The sequence below is a fragment of the Excalfactoria chinensis genome, chromosome 1, assembly GCF_039878825.1.
Source record: "Excalfactoria chinensis isolate bCotChi1 chromosome 1, bCotChi1.hap2, whole genome shotgun sequence".
NCBI lineage: Eukaryota > Metazoa > Chordata > Aves > Galliformes > Phasianidae > Excalfactoria > Excalfactoria chinensis.
In genome coordinates, this window is record NC_092825.1 from 73,645,830 (window position 1) to 73,659,481 (window position 13,652).

Consider the following 13,652-nt stretch of genomic DNA (forward strand, 5'->3'; position numbering starts at 1 on the left):
GGAGGCATCGGGAGGGAGCGGAGGGGCCGTCGGTTGCCACCAAAAATGCTCTTTAAGATGCAGAGGAGACGCGGGCGCCGTGCCGTTACAAAGGGCTCCAATTCAGCCAGAATGTTAAAAATGTGAACAATTCTCCCCCCCGCCCGCCTGTGGGCTCCGCTGCGCTTCAGGAAAATGGGCTGGCGGCTGCTGCCGCGCTCTGCTCCGTTGTTGGCAAAGTTGAGGCTGACTGAGGGCGTGCATGGCCATTTTGAGAAAGTTTAAGCAAAGGAAGGCTTCTGGAAGGGGAGGCGGGGAGCCAAATGATTCCGTTACCCGGTACAGCTCGACCCCGGCACGGCCCTGCAATCTGCTCTGGGTAGGCTCGTATATTGCCGGTAGGCACCAGGGAGAAGCCAGGAGTGACCGAGTGCTGCTCTCAGCTTTAGACTTCGGAAGGAGGCTAATCGTGTGAGCAGAAGCAAACACTGTGCTGCCATGTGAGCCTGCGTGCTGCAAGGAGAGGGACTTGGTATGCACAGGGGTGAGTCCTGCTGGGGCATTTGAGTAGCCTTTACATACACAGTCACAAAACCTTCCCTCGGCAGGACCTCCTGTCCATCAGCGAGCAGGCTGGATGTCGCTCTCAGTGGGTGTTTGTTCAGCGCTCCTTATTGTCCGTTACATGGCTCCGAGCATTATTCACTGTACAGCATCCAAACCTGGCACTGAATGCAGATGTAATAATGTCCCTGTGGGTTTTTCTGTAGTGCTAATCACCGCTGTGCCCAAGCATTTTATAAACATCCCTAACAATGTCCCAGCAACATTCTTGCAAGCTTTTGTTCCACACCCTCTTCCCAGCGGTAACATGCCACTGCCGGGCCCATGCTTCCCCTGGACTTGGTGTCTCTGGTTCCCAAGCCATCTCTGCTGCCAGGCAGTGTACCATTGCACAGCACAGTACAAACAGCCATCATTCATTTTTCCATCTATGCTTTTCCTCATCCTATCTCTTTGCCTTGACCCTTGCTGAGAGCCTCCACCCTGTCAGCGGTGACGCTGGGGTGCTTTTATTCACCATTAATGATTTCCCCGTGTGGAATGGAGGGGTTGGTTTTTGATTACTGGTATGGAACATATGATAATAGATTGTCCCACAGAGGTGTTACATTGCAGAGGGCACATTCACAATCCTGAACTTAAGCATTGGCTGCTATAAGAGGTGTCTCACCCAGCAAAGCTCTGGAAGGTGAGTAAAACATGTCATTTTTTCTGCTGTTGAGGTAGTCACGGCTGCAGTTGTCACCACCATTTCAAATTCTCACCTGAGGAGCTTGGCAGCCCTGCATCCCAAGCTCATAATGAGTGTGATCCTTAGAGGCTATAGGGATGATTCAAGAAAGGAGGAAGATCTTGTTAAAATCCCTGCTTACTGGATGCTAAACAAGAGTACCTAAATCACCAAGGTAGCCTTCTCTGACTTGAGGGGAAGCCACAATGCCTGGTATTACTTTGGCCTCTCCACATTCCATCTCAGTAATCTCAGCTGCTTCTTCTCATATTGGTAACATCAGGCTGTCTGGTCACCCTGAGTTTATTATTCCCACAATTCTAAGAAGGTTTCCATGTCATTATCACACCTGAACTGATGTTGGGTAACACCATGCTGTACTCAGAGAGGTCAGTGCAAACAGAAGACAGATGAGTGACATGTCAGTGGTCCTGCCTTGGAGCAGGCAGATGGAGCATGCAGCCTTCCAGAGTCCCTTTGGCTGCATCCTTCCACTGTTTTCTGATGCTGGGGGACAAATGTTAGCCTCAGGTGTGAGGGGGGCTGGCTGTAGTACAACCTTCTTGCAGAACTATAGAAGAAACAAGGTGCTGGATATTTCTGTGGAGGACCAGGGAGTGGCAAGTGCTGCAGATCATGGCATACAAGGGGAAGATAAGGGAGATAGTTCTCTTGGTCAGGAGAAAATAAATAAATACATAAATTAGGGAGGAATAATTGCTCTCCCTAGCTATTTTATTATTACTATTATTGGAGAGGAAGAAAGGAGTGAAAGTGAGTGTCAGGAGGTTATAGCAAAGTCAGAGCCAAGATTTCCTAACAGATGGACAATGAAATGGTTACAGAATTTGCAAGAAGAGAAATTCTGTCTAGACAAATAGCAGAGCTCAGCACCCACACGGGCACCCAGAGATCTGGGCAGCCTCCCCTTGGAGATGCTCAGTGAGCAGCTGATCTACCCCTGGGGCCAGCTTTAGTTCTATAGGGAGCCTGGTGTGGAGACCACTAGATCGCCCCTTCCCATCTCTATCCTATGAAACTGTGGCTGTTAAAATACACAGAACCTTGTTTCCCTTTTTGGCAGCACAGACATGCAGCGGACAGCAATCTCCTGGACAAGAAGGATCAAAAAGCAGAGTGCTTGTTCTAGGCCTGGGTAATGGCTTTGTGTGACATAAACTCCGGCAGGTCCACACAAGATGGTTGGTCCCTCCTGCCTTGCTGCCTAAAACTCATACTAACAGCACTGGTGTTTGTTGCTGGCAGAAATGCTGAAGCTGTGACACAACTCCCTGCCCAGCCCCACCAGCCTCCCTGCAGCTGCTGTCCCATAACACGAGTACGATGGAGCTCTGCTGCTGAGAAGTCGGCATCTCTTACGTCCTTCTTCCAGTGTAAGGGACAACAAAGTATTTGGGCATTTCCATCACAAAGAAACTGTAACCAAATGTCTGCCGCATAGACAAAGAGGTAGCAGCATCCATGCGTGTACTTGTAGTGATCCGAGCGAACGTATCGGCGTCAGCTCCACGTTGGGCTGTCAAAGCCGAACTCTTCTGACTTAGAAAAGCCACCGAGGTGAGGCACTGCTTTGAGGCAACGCATCCCCATCGCCTCGGGGCTTCCACGCGTCCTCCTACCGCAGGGACGTGGCATTATCTCACTGGCAGGAGCTGCTAACAAATTCTTCTCACAGCGCCCGGAGGTGCGCACACACCTGTTCCCTGCTGTGACAGTATTGCTGCATTGAAACGGGTCACGCACCGCCTCCTGCGCTTCGTTCTCTCCCGTCAACAACCACAACAAGAAAAAAAGAAGACAAATGAGATCGAGTGGGGAGCAAACGGGAAGGTTGAGATGAACCAACGTTGCAGATGCGGGAGTGGCAAAACGCTGCGCGGCTGCAAAATGCAACCGTGCCCGGAGGGGCGAGCTCCTTCCCACCCGCACCCGGCACCCGGCCGAGCCGAGCCGCGCGGAGCCGCTGAGACAAGGCTGCCCCCTACGGGAGTGAGGGGGAAGGAACAGCTCCCCCCTACCTGCCGGGGTCCCGCATTTTGAGGCGAGGCGAGGGCTCCGGCACTGGAAAATGGAGCTTTCTTTTTCTCGCGGCCATAGCCGAACTACAGCTCCCAGAAGGCAGCGGCAGTCCCGCTGCTCTGTGCTGGTCTGCGCTCACCGTCCTTGTGAGTGAGGTGGGGGACAGGACTCACAGAGGTATTTGCGGCTGGGACACAGGCTATCGGTCGTTGCCGGTATTTGCTCCGTATGTAGCAGTGACCCCACCGGAACCAAGCCCGTCTCAACACCATTCTCCTTCCCACCATCTTTTCTCTCCTGCCGCAGCCTTTGTCTTTCCTTGATGAATGCACCTCTTTCCCTGTGTCATTTAGTAAAGAGGTAACAGTGAAATGCCAGCGTTGATTTTTAAGTGCGTCGGCTTTCAGTTTGGAATTCCATACTGGGACGTGGTCAAGAGGGCTTAGGGCTCATTGAACAAATAGACTTTACCTTACTTAACGTGAAAGGTGTGGCATGGTCAGATGAGGAGCTCTGCAGGACCTCGGTGTGTCCCAGCACACAAAGAGGCTACTGATAGCTTTTTTCTCTTCCAAAAGCTGCAGTTCCAGTTTACTGTCACTGGATGTCATGTAGGCAGCTTTTTCTCTTCCAAAAGCTGCAGTTTTGTTTTATGGCCACTGGATGCCAAGTGGGCATCTGGCCTGTGGCCTGCCCTGGGGTCTGTTAGATCAGAGGCAGACATGATTAAAATTCCTTGCACAAGTTCTTCATGCAGTGTGGTTTGAACTCACACTCTCCCAGCCGCCCTTCCCTCAGTACTCCCCAGCTGGGTGCAGGACAGACAAGTCTCACTGTGGGACAGCTGTGAAAGCAGATTGGGGGGTTATCTGGGCCTTTCTCTTGCCAAATTCCTCTGCTTGCTTTGGTCATCTTTCTGCACGATCCTCTTCTGCTCTGATGGCAAAATGTCCCCGTTCTTCAAATACAGACAAGTGCAGAGAAACATGAGGCCAAGCCAAGTGTCTCAGGTGTGAAATACATTTTAATCAAGTTTAGGGTTCTGTAGTTTGTTGCTCTGCTGAGCGCTGACTGTCTAGAAGGTGACATAATGGGCAGAAGAGAGAGTGAAGGAGTACAAGAGGGATGGAAACAGAGAAAAAGGTCAAGAGAAGCAAATGAGAGCGTGTGTTTTTTACGACTGTGTTTTAATATATTGCCCCACAGTGCTACGTGCTGACCCACAGAGCTGCTTAACCTGGAGACTGACAGCACACATACACACAGTCAGTGACAAGCAATTCTTCACCCAACACTAAGCTGCTGACAAGCACAGCTCAGCACAGAACAGTGCTCAAAACGAAAGGAAGAGACACTTAGGTCCCACCACGGCTCAGCACAAATGCACCTGGGGCACAACGATGCTGTAGGCCAGTACACATACACCTACGCACACTCACAACGAGAGCGAGCCACTGGTGACACTCGTTCAAACACAGCTACAAGTGCGACACTTGTCCAAACACACCAGCCGACGCACATATGTTCACTGCACATGCTTCGGCGTACAACGTAAACACGCTGGGCAGCATGCTCCCATAGTCTAATATGTGAACAGAGGGATTCAAATGCACACAAGAACGAAAGACACAAAATGCTTATGATCCCAAAGCAAGGGGCAGGGTGCAAATCTCTTTTTCATCCTTTGCTTGGGTATATCTAGCCAGGGATACCTGAACTCATGGGGTTCTGAGGTGAGAGGAAACCAGGTGGCAGAGAGGGGAGACAGAGCAAAAAAGGGAGCAGTGAAGAGAAGGGGGGGTTCAGAGTCTGTGATGTGGGAAAGAATTGAAGGGTATCTTTGCTTGGTGGACAACATTCAAAGAACACTTGGGTTGCGAAAGTTGTGTCCAGCAAAGCGTGCTTCATCACCAAGCTCTTCCTCAATCCTGCAGGAGAGAGAGACAGCAAGAGTCAGAAAACGTACCAGAGCACCTGATGGAGGGATAACATACGGCCAGGAGGACTGTTGCTAGAGAGTGCTGCTATCCCAACCATGCCAAGGAGGAGGGATCCAGAGATCTCTACTGTCACCTCTGCACCTTGCCTTCACATTTTTCCCCACAAGCTCCTTCTGCCCTTGAGCTGCTCCATTTAGTTAATCTCTATTCTCACTTCTGTTTCCTACCCGCGGAGCCCCTTACCTCATGAGCTGGTTGTATTTAGCCAGACGTTCAGACCTGCAGGGGGCACCCGTCTTTATCTGTAAAGGATTTCCCAAAACAAACACTGTAAGACAGCCCTATGACTTGCACCAGTTTCCCCAGAGGCAGAAGCTGCTTCTCACCTCTCCATTTTCCTGCAAGCCTGTGCACACCCTAGGTTTCACGTACCTGCCCAGTGCACAGTCCTACGACCAGATCAGCAATGAAAGTGTCTTCGGTCTCTCCAGATCGATGACTCACCATCACACCCCAGCCATTCTCCTGGGCCAACTTACAGCTGCAAGGAGCAAGTAACGTACTCAGCAGCTGCCACTCTAATACCCCACCACCTGCACAGGGTGAGATCCAGACCCCCCTCTCCTCCCATCCTCAGCATCCTACACTCTTGTAGAGACACGAGTCTTAATCTTACTGTGGTACACCACCGACTCTTTCAGACAACAGTGGCAGCAGGGTGGACTCACGCTTGGATGGCCTCCGTGACAGATCCAATCTGGTTGACTTTGAGCAGGAGGCAGTTGCAGGCTTTCTCTTCAACAGCTCGCTCGATGCGCTTGGGGTTTGTCACTGTCAGGTCGTCTCCCACTATCTGAATCCCAACATTGGCCGTGAACTTGGACCAGGCCTCCCAGTCATCTTGGTCAAAGGGATCCTCAATTGAAACCACTGAATGGACAACAGAAGAGACAAGTCAAAGCTACCTTCCTTTCCATCCCCCCAACATGGTAGAGATGCACCTGTGATGTCTGCAACACCGTTGCCAAGCACAGTGGCTCACCTGGATAATCACGTACAAAGCTTTGATAGAGGTCACCCAGCTCATCTGCGGAAATGTAGCGGCTTGGGTCATCTGGGGACTTGAAGTCAAGGTCATATTTGCCATCTCGATAGAACTCAGAGGCTGCCACATCCATACCAATGACGATCTTGTCTGTGTAGCCAGCCTTGTCAATAGCTTCCTTGAGGAGCTCCAGAGCTGGAAGGGAGAGAGGTGAAGTCAGCCTGTGTGGAGAGCTCTGACTTCCAGCAGAAACTCTCCCTAGGAAGGCTCCGTGAGCAAGAGCCACTGTGAGTCTGATGGCACAGTGAGTGAGAGAACAAAGCCCAGAGTACAACAGAAACACTCTGAGGGGCTGTGGAGACCACATCCAAAGGGGCAAAAGGATTGGTGCAGAAAGGCCTTGCTCACACCATTGCAGGCAGGAGTATCCCATCGTGTAACTCTCACCTTCACTGTTTTCCAGGATGTTAGGGGCAAATCCTCCTTCATCACCCACATTAGTAGCATCCTTGCCATACTTCTCCTTGATGACGCTCTTGAGATTGTGATAGACTTCAGCCCCAATGCGCATGGCATCGCGGAAGCTTTCAGCTCCCACAGGTAGGATCATGAACTCCTGCATTGCCAATTTGTTGCCTGCATGGGAACCTCCATTGATCACATTGAAAGCCTGGAAGAGTTTGCAAGTGAATTAGAGCTGAAAGAACCCATTTTGACAAGGCTCTCAGCTGGGTCACCATGTCTATTCGTGATATATCACATCCCATAGAGTAACATAACACATCAGCTGCAGCATGTCAGACTAAGCCACATACAGCCTAGGATCCTCCTTCCAATAGTGGTAAACAACTGGAGAGGACTTTCCCACCTGTTTCCCTCTGGGAGAACTCTGAGATTGTATGCATTTACCCGTTCATTCAGCAATGCTATATCAACTTCTCTTCTAGGACCTTCTTCCTCAATCCCAAGAAAATGTTAGCACCACAGTATGCTTTGTGAGGGAGTTTCACAGTGTAACTAGCCTTGTTTTGAACTGTGTCTCAGAGGGTTCACATGATGCCCTCTGGTTCTGGCATTAAGAGTGAGTGGTTGATCCTCAATCAACCCCTACCACAACATCTGCTGTATCCTCCTCAGCTCCTATTTTCCACATGGATGACTCCTAGTTTACATAGCCCTTCCTTTTACAGAAGCTGGCCCATGACTCATCTGTCTCTTATCCTTTCCTAAGCCTTTTACAGTTCCCCTCTACCCCTGTGGAGGTGAGGAGGGGAGAGCCTTACACACCATTCCAGGAATAGGCATTCTGTCTTGAGTCCTTCCCAGAGAAAGCCTGGGCATTGGTTTGCTTCTTACAGTGCATTCAGCTGGTCTTTTGGTCCTATATCCCTTCCTTCTCTACCTCCTCTATCAAACACACTCTTTGAGGTGTCTTTTGAAGCTTCTGAATTAGTATGTCAGGGATGGAGGGTTCTTACTGGTACAGGAAGGATGAGATCGGAGTTGCCTGCCAGGTCAGCAATGTGCCGGTACAGGGGGACATCCTTCTCTGCAGCTCCTGCCTTGCACACAGCCAGTGAAACTCCCAGGATGGCATTGGCACCAAACTTGGCTGTGAGCAAAACCAAGAAGTCATTGAGGTTCTCAGGTACTGCCCTCCTGCCCAGCAAGTGTCCTTCCCAGACCAGCCCACAACCCTCCCTCCACCCACTGTGCTCTTTACTTCCCAGACCAAAATAAATAGCAAATTACATTTGTTCTCTGTGCCGTCCATCTCAAGCATCAGACTGTCTATCTTCTCTTGATCTACAACAGAGAGGCCCTGGAGGAAAGAAAGAGTTTCTGAGAAGGCGATGTTGAGAAGAGTCGTTGGCTCTGGCACACGAGGAAGGAGGTGTTGATGGAGAAGCTGAGGGTACACGGACCTTTTTCAGCTTGTGGGGGAATATATACACACAAAGCTCTGGAAATTAGCGCCTTGGTATATAGTTGAGTAAGGTAACCATGATGATGTTACTGCAGTGCGGTGTAGATGCACCCGCATTGGATAAGGGATCAGCGGCAGCAACCCAGGCCGGCCACGCAGAGTTCAACATATAGCACTCACTTGAGGATTTATCCAGCTTTTTGGCAGCTTCCAGGGAGCTTTGTGGTGCTATGGCTACAGATAAGCTAGGCATAACAGTGCATGCTCAACCCCAGGAAAGTGCATGTGAACTAGATGGAGCCGTTCCTGGGAGTGAGCCGGGGAGCAGCAGTGTTAGGGACAACAAGGGGGGCTTCCCACCACTACAGAGGGTTCTCAGAGGTGAGACTCAGTCAGACTCTTCACAAGCTGTGTGGCTTTCAGTGCGTGACATCAGCTCAACTCCCTTCAGAGCAGGTTCCATAAAGGGCTTACAGGTGTAACACCACAGCTCTGTAAGTCCACAGACTGTGCTGGGGGGGGCTGCCAGACCTTGCGTGGGTACAGTTGTTGCTCACCACACTATGAATGCTGGAGGAGAGGGGAGGACAAATGGGTGTGAGGATGCAGACGTGTGGATGAGATTAAGTGAGGAGGAGCACATCTGAAAAAGGGAGAGAGCTCTACAGAAAGAAACGAGGGGACAGGCTAGGTGGTACAGATGCAGCAGAGGGCCAGGTAGGGTTAACTCCTTTCCACCCAAAGAAAAGATCCCTGCGGTTGCATACAGCCATGGAGGCAGGAGGGGTGTGCCTGGGTTCACAGAGAGCAGCACTACATCTGTCAACCCAGTGAGATGAAGAAAGGCAGAAACAGAGATCAGGTGGAAAGAGACGGAACGGAGTAAGCGTTCAATAAGGAAGAACAAAGAGAAATCCTTACAGAGCCCACGATAGCTGGGGCGACAGTGCTGTTGATATGATCCACGGCCTGCAGGACCCCTAAATAAGGGAATAGACAGAGAAAGAAGGAGAGAGACAAAGGTTGAGGCAAAGAAGAGAATGAAGAGAAGGAGGGAGAAGACCAATAGAAAGGCAGAGAGGGGAAACAGGGAAGGGAAGATTGAGGCCTGATATTTCACTTGACACTGGGTCTGTGCCTGCGTGGTCCCATGGAGGGCATGTTTCATTAGTGGATGAGTGGTACCCTCTGGTGAAGCCCCACGTGTGGCAGCCCCAGGTACAGGGTGTGGGGCAGACACCTCCCCACCTTTTCCAAGGAAACGTGACTTGTCATTATCTCGTAGCTCCAATGCTTCATAGATACCAGTGGATGCTCCGCTGGGGACCGCTGCTCGAAACATGCCTGTTGGACAGCAAAACATGGGTGTGAGTAGAGCAAAGGATTAAAAGGAAGGAAAGCCCTCGTGCTTTAAGGAAAGGACAGAGCCACCCGCCTCTGCCAGCAGATAGCCCCAATGGCTGGCTGCTCATGGCTAGTCCTCTCAGAGGTGAACAGCTCTCAGAGGCAGAATAGCAGAGTGTCTGACAGAAAGAAGTGTTTCCAGACTGGGAAACCTGGATCTCAGCCATGCAGAGGTCTGTGTCAGTCCCAGAACTATAAATGACATGCAGAAATCCCGTGTCCTGGTATCCGTGCCTGCATCCTTCCACAGGCAGCCCTGCTCACAGCTGTCAGAGGCTTCCTCCCCTTCTGTCCAGGGCTGGATTTTTGCCTCAGTGAAGGAGGAAGAGCTTGGTTGGAGGCCTGCTCTGGTCACTCATACTCCTCACATATCTCATCCCACCTAGCTTTCAGCCCAACACAGCTGCATTTCTTCCAGGTAAAGCACACGGTTGTGCATATGTGATTGCACACATATCTCAGAAACAAATCTTCCCTCAACCTCAAGAGTGTGGCCATAGAAGCACTTCCAAATGTGCCCCAGGAGTGAAACTATAGCTGCAGGAGAGCATTGTGTGGATAGGATAAGAAGGTAAATACGTCTGCTTTAAAGAAACTAATTGTCCCTGTTACAGTCAGACATGGGGCAAGCCAGATGCACAGCAGTCAGCAGTTGCTGTGCGTGTCACGCAGGACCACAGGTAGACACCAGGAAATCTATCTCCCTGGCCTGATGTCTCTGGTTGCTCACTGGAGCACCTTCAATGGGAGATCCTCCCTGCTCTGTGCAGATCCAGCCCCTTCAGTAAGGCAGGACTTTCATCACTCATCTTCGTCCCATACCTTTGTGTGTGTACAGGTCCACCTCCACGGTGGGGTTCCCACGAGAATCCAGGATCTCTCGGGCATGGATCCTCTCGACTGCCATGGTGACTCTGTGAAGAGGAGAGGAAAGGACATGCTCAGTTCTGAGCTGTTCTGCAAGACCTCAGGCTGCCTTCAGGACCTGATGCTCACCCTTCTAATGCCTAGAGAGAAGGGTGCTCAATAAAGATCTATGTTAGGGGCTGAAGTTCACACTCCAAGGAAATTCACTCGAGGAAATTTAGACTAGAGGGGAGATATGAAAAATGTGATTCAAAGCCCAGGAAGTGAGAAGCTATCCACATTCTCTTCAGAAACTGATGTGACACCCCATCCCTTCACGACAGATAACAAATTGGGAGCTTTCTCTCCTGTCCTGTGTGGCAGCCATGGGCCCCCTACCCAGAACAGCTAACTCACAGGGGGCAACAGCACCAGGGGCACTGGAGACAGCTGTGCCCTGGCACCAGGGCTCCCAGAAACTTTCATACCCTCAGGGATGAGAGATCCCTGCTGAGCCCTGGGCAGCGCCTGCAGCCCATGCCAGGGACTGGGCCAGCCGAGCTGAGACAGAGCAAGTGACAGAAGCTGGGCAAACCAGGATGCTGAGGCTGACCCCAGCTCACGGCTCCAGAACACCAGAGGAATGTAGGCACGGAAGACCTTGAGGCATCTCTGACAGGGGCATGTGAGGAGATCTGGCATTTTGGATGCATTCAGTGAAACCTGCGCTGGGAAACAGGCTTGTGGTTGAGGAGAGCAGTTTGGAAGAGGCATTTTTTGCTGAAATTTGTTCCCTAGGCTCTCCAGAAAAGGTCTGCCCTCCCCCCACCTTCCTGCTTTCCCTAGCCGGCCTTGCAAGTCTCCCTGCCTCCACCAGCATGCAGTGGGGCAGTGCAGCGAAGGGAGCAGGCTTGCTGGGAGCGGGCAGCATCTGCTGACTGCCTGTGACTGCCACCCCTGCCTCACTGGGCTTTCTGCCCTGGCTCCCCAGCTTATTCATTCAAAACAGAGCAGAGCTGGAACCACACAAAATGCAGCTTGGAGTCCAGGTCCAGGGGCAAGCATGGCACAGTCGGTGTTTATTCTGGGCAGAATCATGCCTTGGTCTGTAGGCAAGAGAGCTGAGATATCTGAGAGATCTGAGAGCTGACATGGGCTCTCAGCACACCTGTGTTTGTTGGGGGGGAGGGTGCTGCAAATAGGGTATCATGGCAAAGAGCAGGGCTAAGAAACAGGCTGGGGAAGCTAGTGTCAGTTCCCAGTCCCACAGCCTCTGGGAAATCACAGGGCGTGGGGAAATCACACTGTTCTGAAGTTTCAGCAAAAGCTTGCAATGCTGGAGATGTTCAATGTGGGGAAACCAGGGCTCTTTGGAACCTAGGCAGGGCCCTCCACAGTGCCCATCTGGGCTGGGATCTCCCTCAGCCGCACTGGCAGCACTCCTCATGCCATCTGGCCCGCACTGCAGGAGCTTCCTCCAGAGCCATGCCTGCACAGCTGTGAGCTTCTTCACAACAGTGCCCTGGCCATGCCCCTATTAAAATGACCTGCGGCACAACGGGGGTCTGACAAGACCGGTGCCAGATGCAGTGCTTACGTGATCACGCTGGCCCTGGTTACATCCCTCTGCTTACATTCACCTACCCCTGTTTGAGCCAGCTCCAAGGATGCCAAAAGACAAGACCGAATCCAACCTAACTGGCTCCATCCCACCATTTACTAGATCTTTTCATTCCTTTTTAGTTCTCGACACCCTTTTCTCCACTTCTGTGGCTTCCCCGCATCCCCCTTTGCTTGGCCTTTGCTGAACCACTCTGAAATCCCCAGCATCAGCTGCACTGTCCTGAAAGCAGGTCAGAGGCAGATAAGCTGGGATAAGGGATTGAGACAGAGCCATAGTCGGAAACCCATTGACACAGTGAGAAGAGCAGCTAGGCTGAAGGCTGGGCTGCCTCGCTCAAGCAGGAACTGAGCAGGGCACCGTGGCATGGCGCTGCTGCAGTGCCTCCCACGGGCACGGCTGCATGCGGCGCAAACCACCAGGGCACTGCCTGACCCCGCTGCAGCAATCCCCCCTGCAGCAATCCCCCCTGCCTTCCTAGCAGGCCAGCGCTGCAGAGACCTTTCCCCGAGGCACAGCCAGCAGTCCCGCACGCAGGGAACCCAGTGCAGCTGCCACCCCCCCGGCTAGGCACTGCTCCCAAGGAAGCCCGCACTGCTGCAGTGTCGTGGCTGATGCAGCTCTCGCTCGCTTGACTGTCACCTCCTCTCCCTGCTGCCCCCCCCTCACCCTGTGCGGTGTGGGGCGGTGATAAGAAAACATCTCTCCTCCTCCTCCTCCCTCCTCCCTGGGACTAGGCTGCGCTCTCGTGTTTGCGTCGACACAGTAGTTTGGGAGAGGTCTGCTCTGAGGTTGGGTCCTTTCCACAGCAATATCCAGTGAGCTTTACCTCACACTACTGCCAGTCGCCTCCCCCAGGTAAAGCTCCATCACAGCGTCTCCCCGCAGTGCCCTTGGAAGCGGCACCCTATGCTTGTCGGCTGCCCCCCCACCCCACCCTTTTGAAATTCCCTAGACTCGTATCTGAAATGATGCTTGCCGGGGACTGGGAAAGAGGGAGTACCTGAAATTAAAACATGAAAGAAAAGTGAGAAGGGTGGGGGTGAGGAGAAAGGGGTGGGAGGAGCAGGTGGAGGAAGTGAGAGGAGTTTAATAGCTAATGCCGCTCACAACGTTCCTTTTCTACAGGGACACAAGTGCGTGTAGGGTTTGGAGGGCACGGAGTGGGGAGCAGAGGCACGCATGCAGTGAGGGGGAGGGGGGGGCGGCTAGACACGGGGGGGGACACTTACCTTCCTAGAGCAGGGGTGAACGAGAGACTGAGAAAGTGCTGGTAGAGAGGAGAGAGGACGGAGCTGAGAAGGGATGCAGGACCTCAAGGGGAGATGATGTGTCCTCTAAGCCAACGGCGGCGGCGGCAGCAGCAGGATGGAGACGCCCCTGATAGGGCCGGGACAACAGCATGTGACCCAAAGCTGCGATGAGTCAGGATTTAGCAAAGCTTTGCAAACAGCACGTAGAGGATGGAGAGAGAAAGAGAGAGAGACAGGCAGGGGACAGACACAGACAGATGAGGGCGAGAGAGCTAGGGAATAGGAGTGGGTGGGCAGGATAAA

At 52.2% G+C, this 13,652-nt stretch overlaps 1 protein-coding gene across 1 annotated transcript; it reads right to left on the reverse strand.

The window, feature by feature from the left end:
• Positions 1–4,319: 4,319 nt before the first annotated feature.
• Positions 4,320–13,600, reverse strand: ENO2 (enolase 2). The gene is made up of 12 exons (XM_072337518.1): positions 13,329–13,600; positions 10,452–10,543; positions 9,474–9,569; positions 9,147–9,205; positions 8,051–8,120; positions 7,777–7,910; positions 6,746–6,968; positions 6,296–6,493; positions 5,982–6,183; positions 5,686–5,794; positions 5,497–5,555; positions 4,320–5,241 (listed from the first exon to the last, which is right to left on the reverse strand). Exons 2-12 carry the CDS (start codon positions 10,534–10,536, stop codon positions 5,172–5,174), a joined length of 1,305 nt encoding a protein of 434 aa, XP_072193619.1. The 5' UTR covers positions 10,537–10,543; positions 13,329–13,600; the 3' UTR covers positions 4,320–5,171.
• Positions 13,601–13,652: the final 52 nt, after the last annotated feature.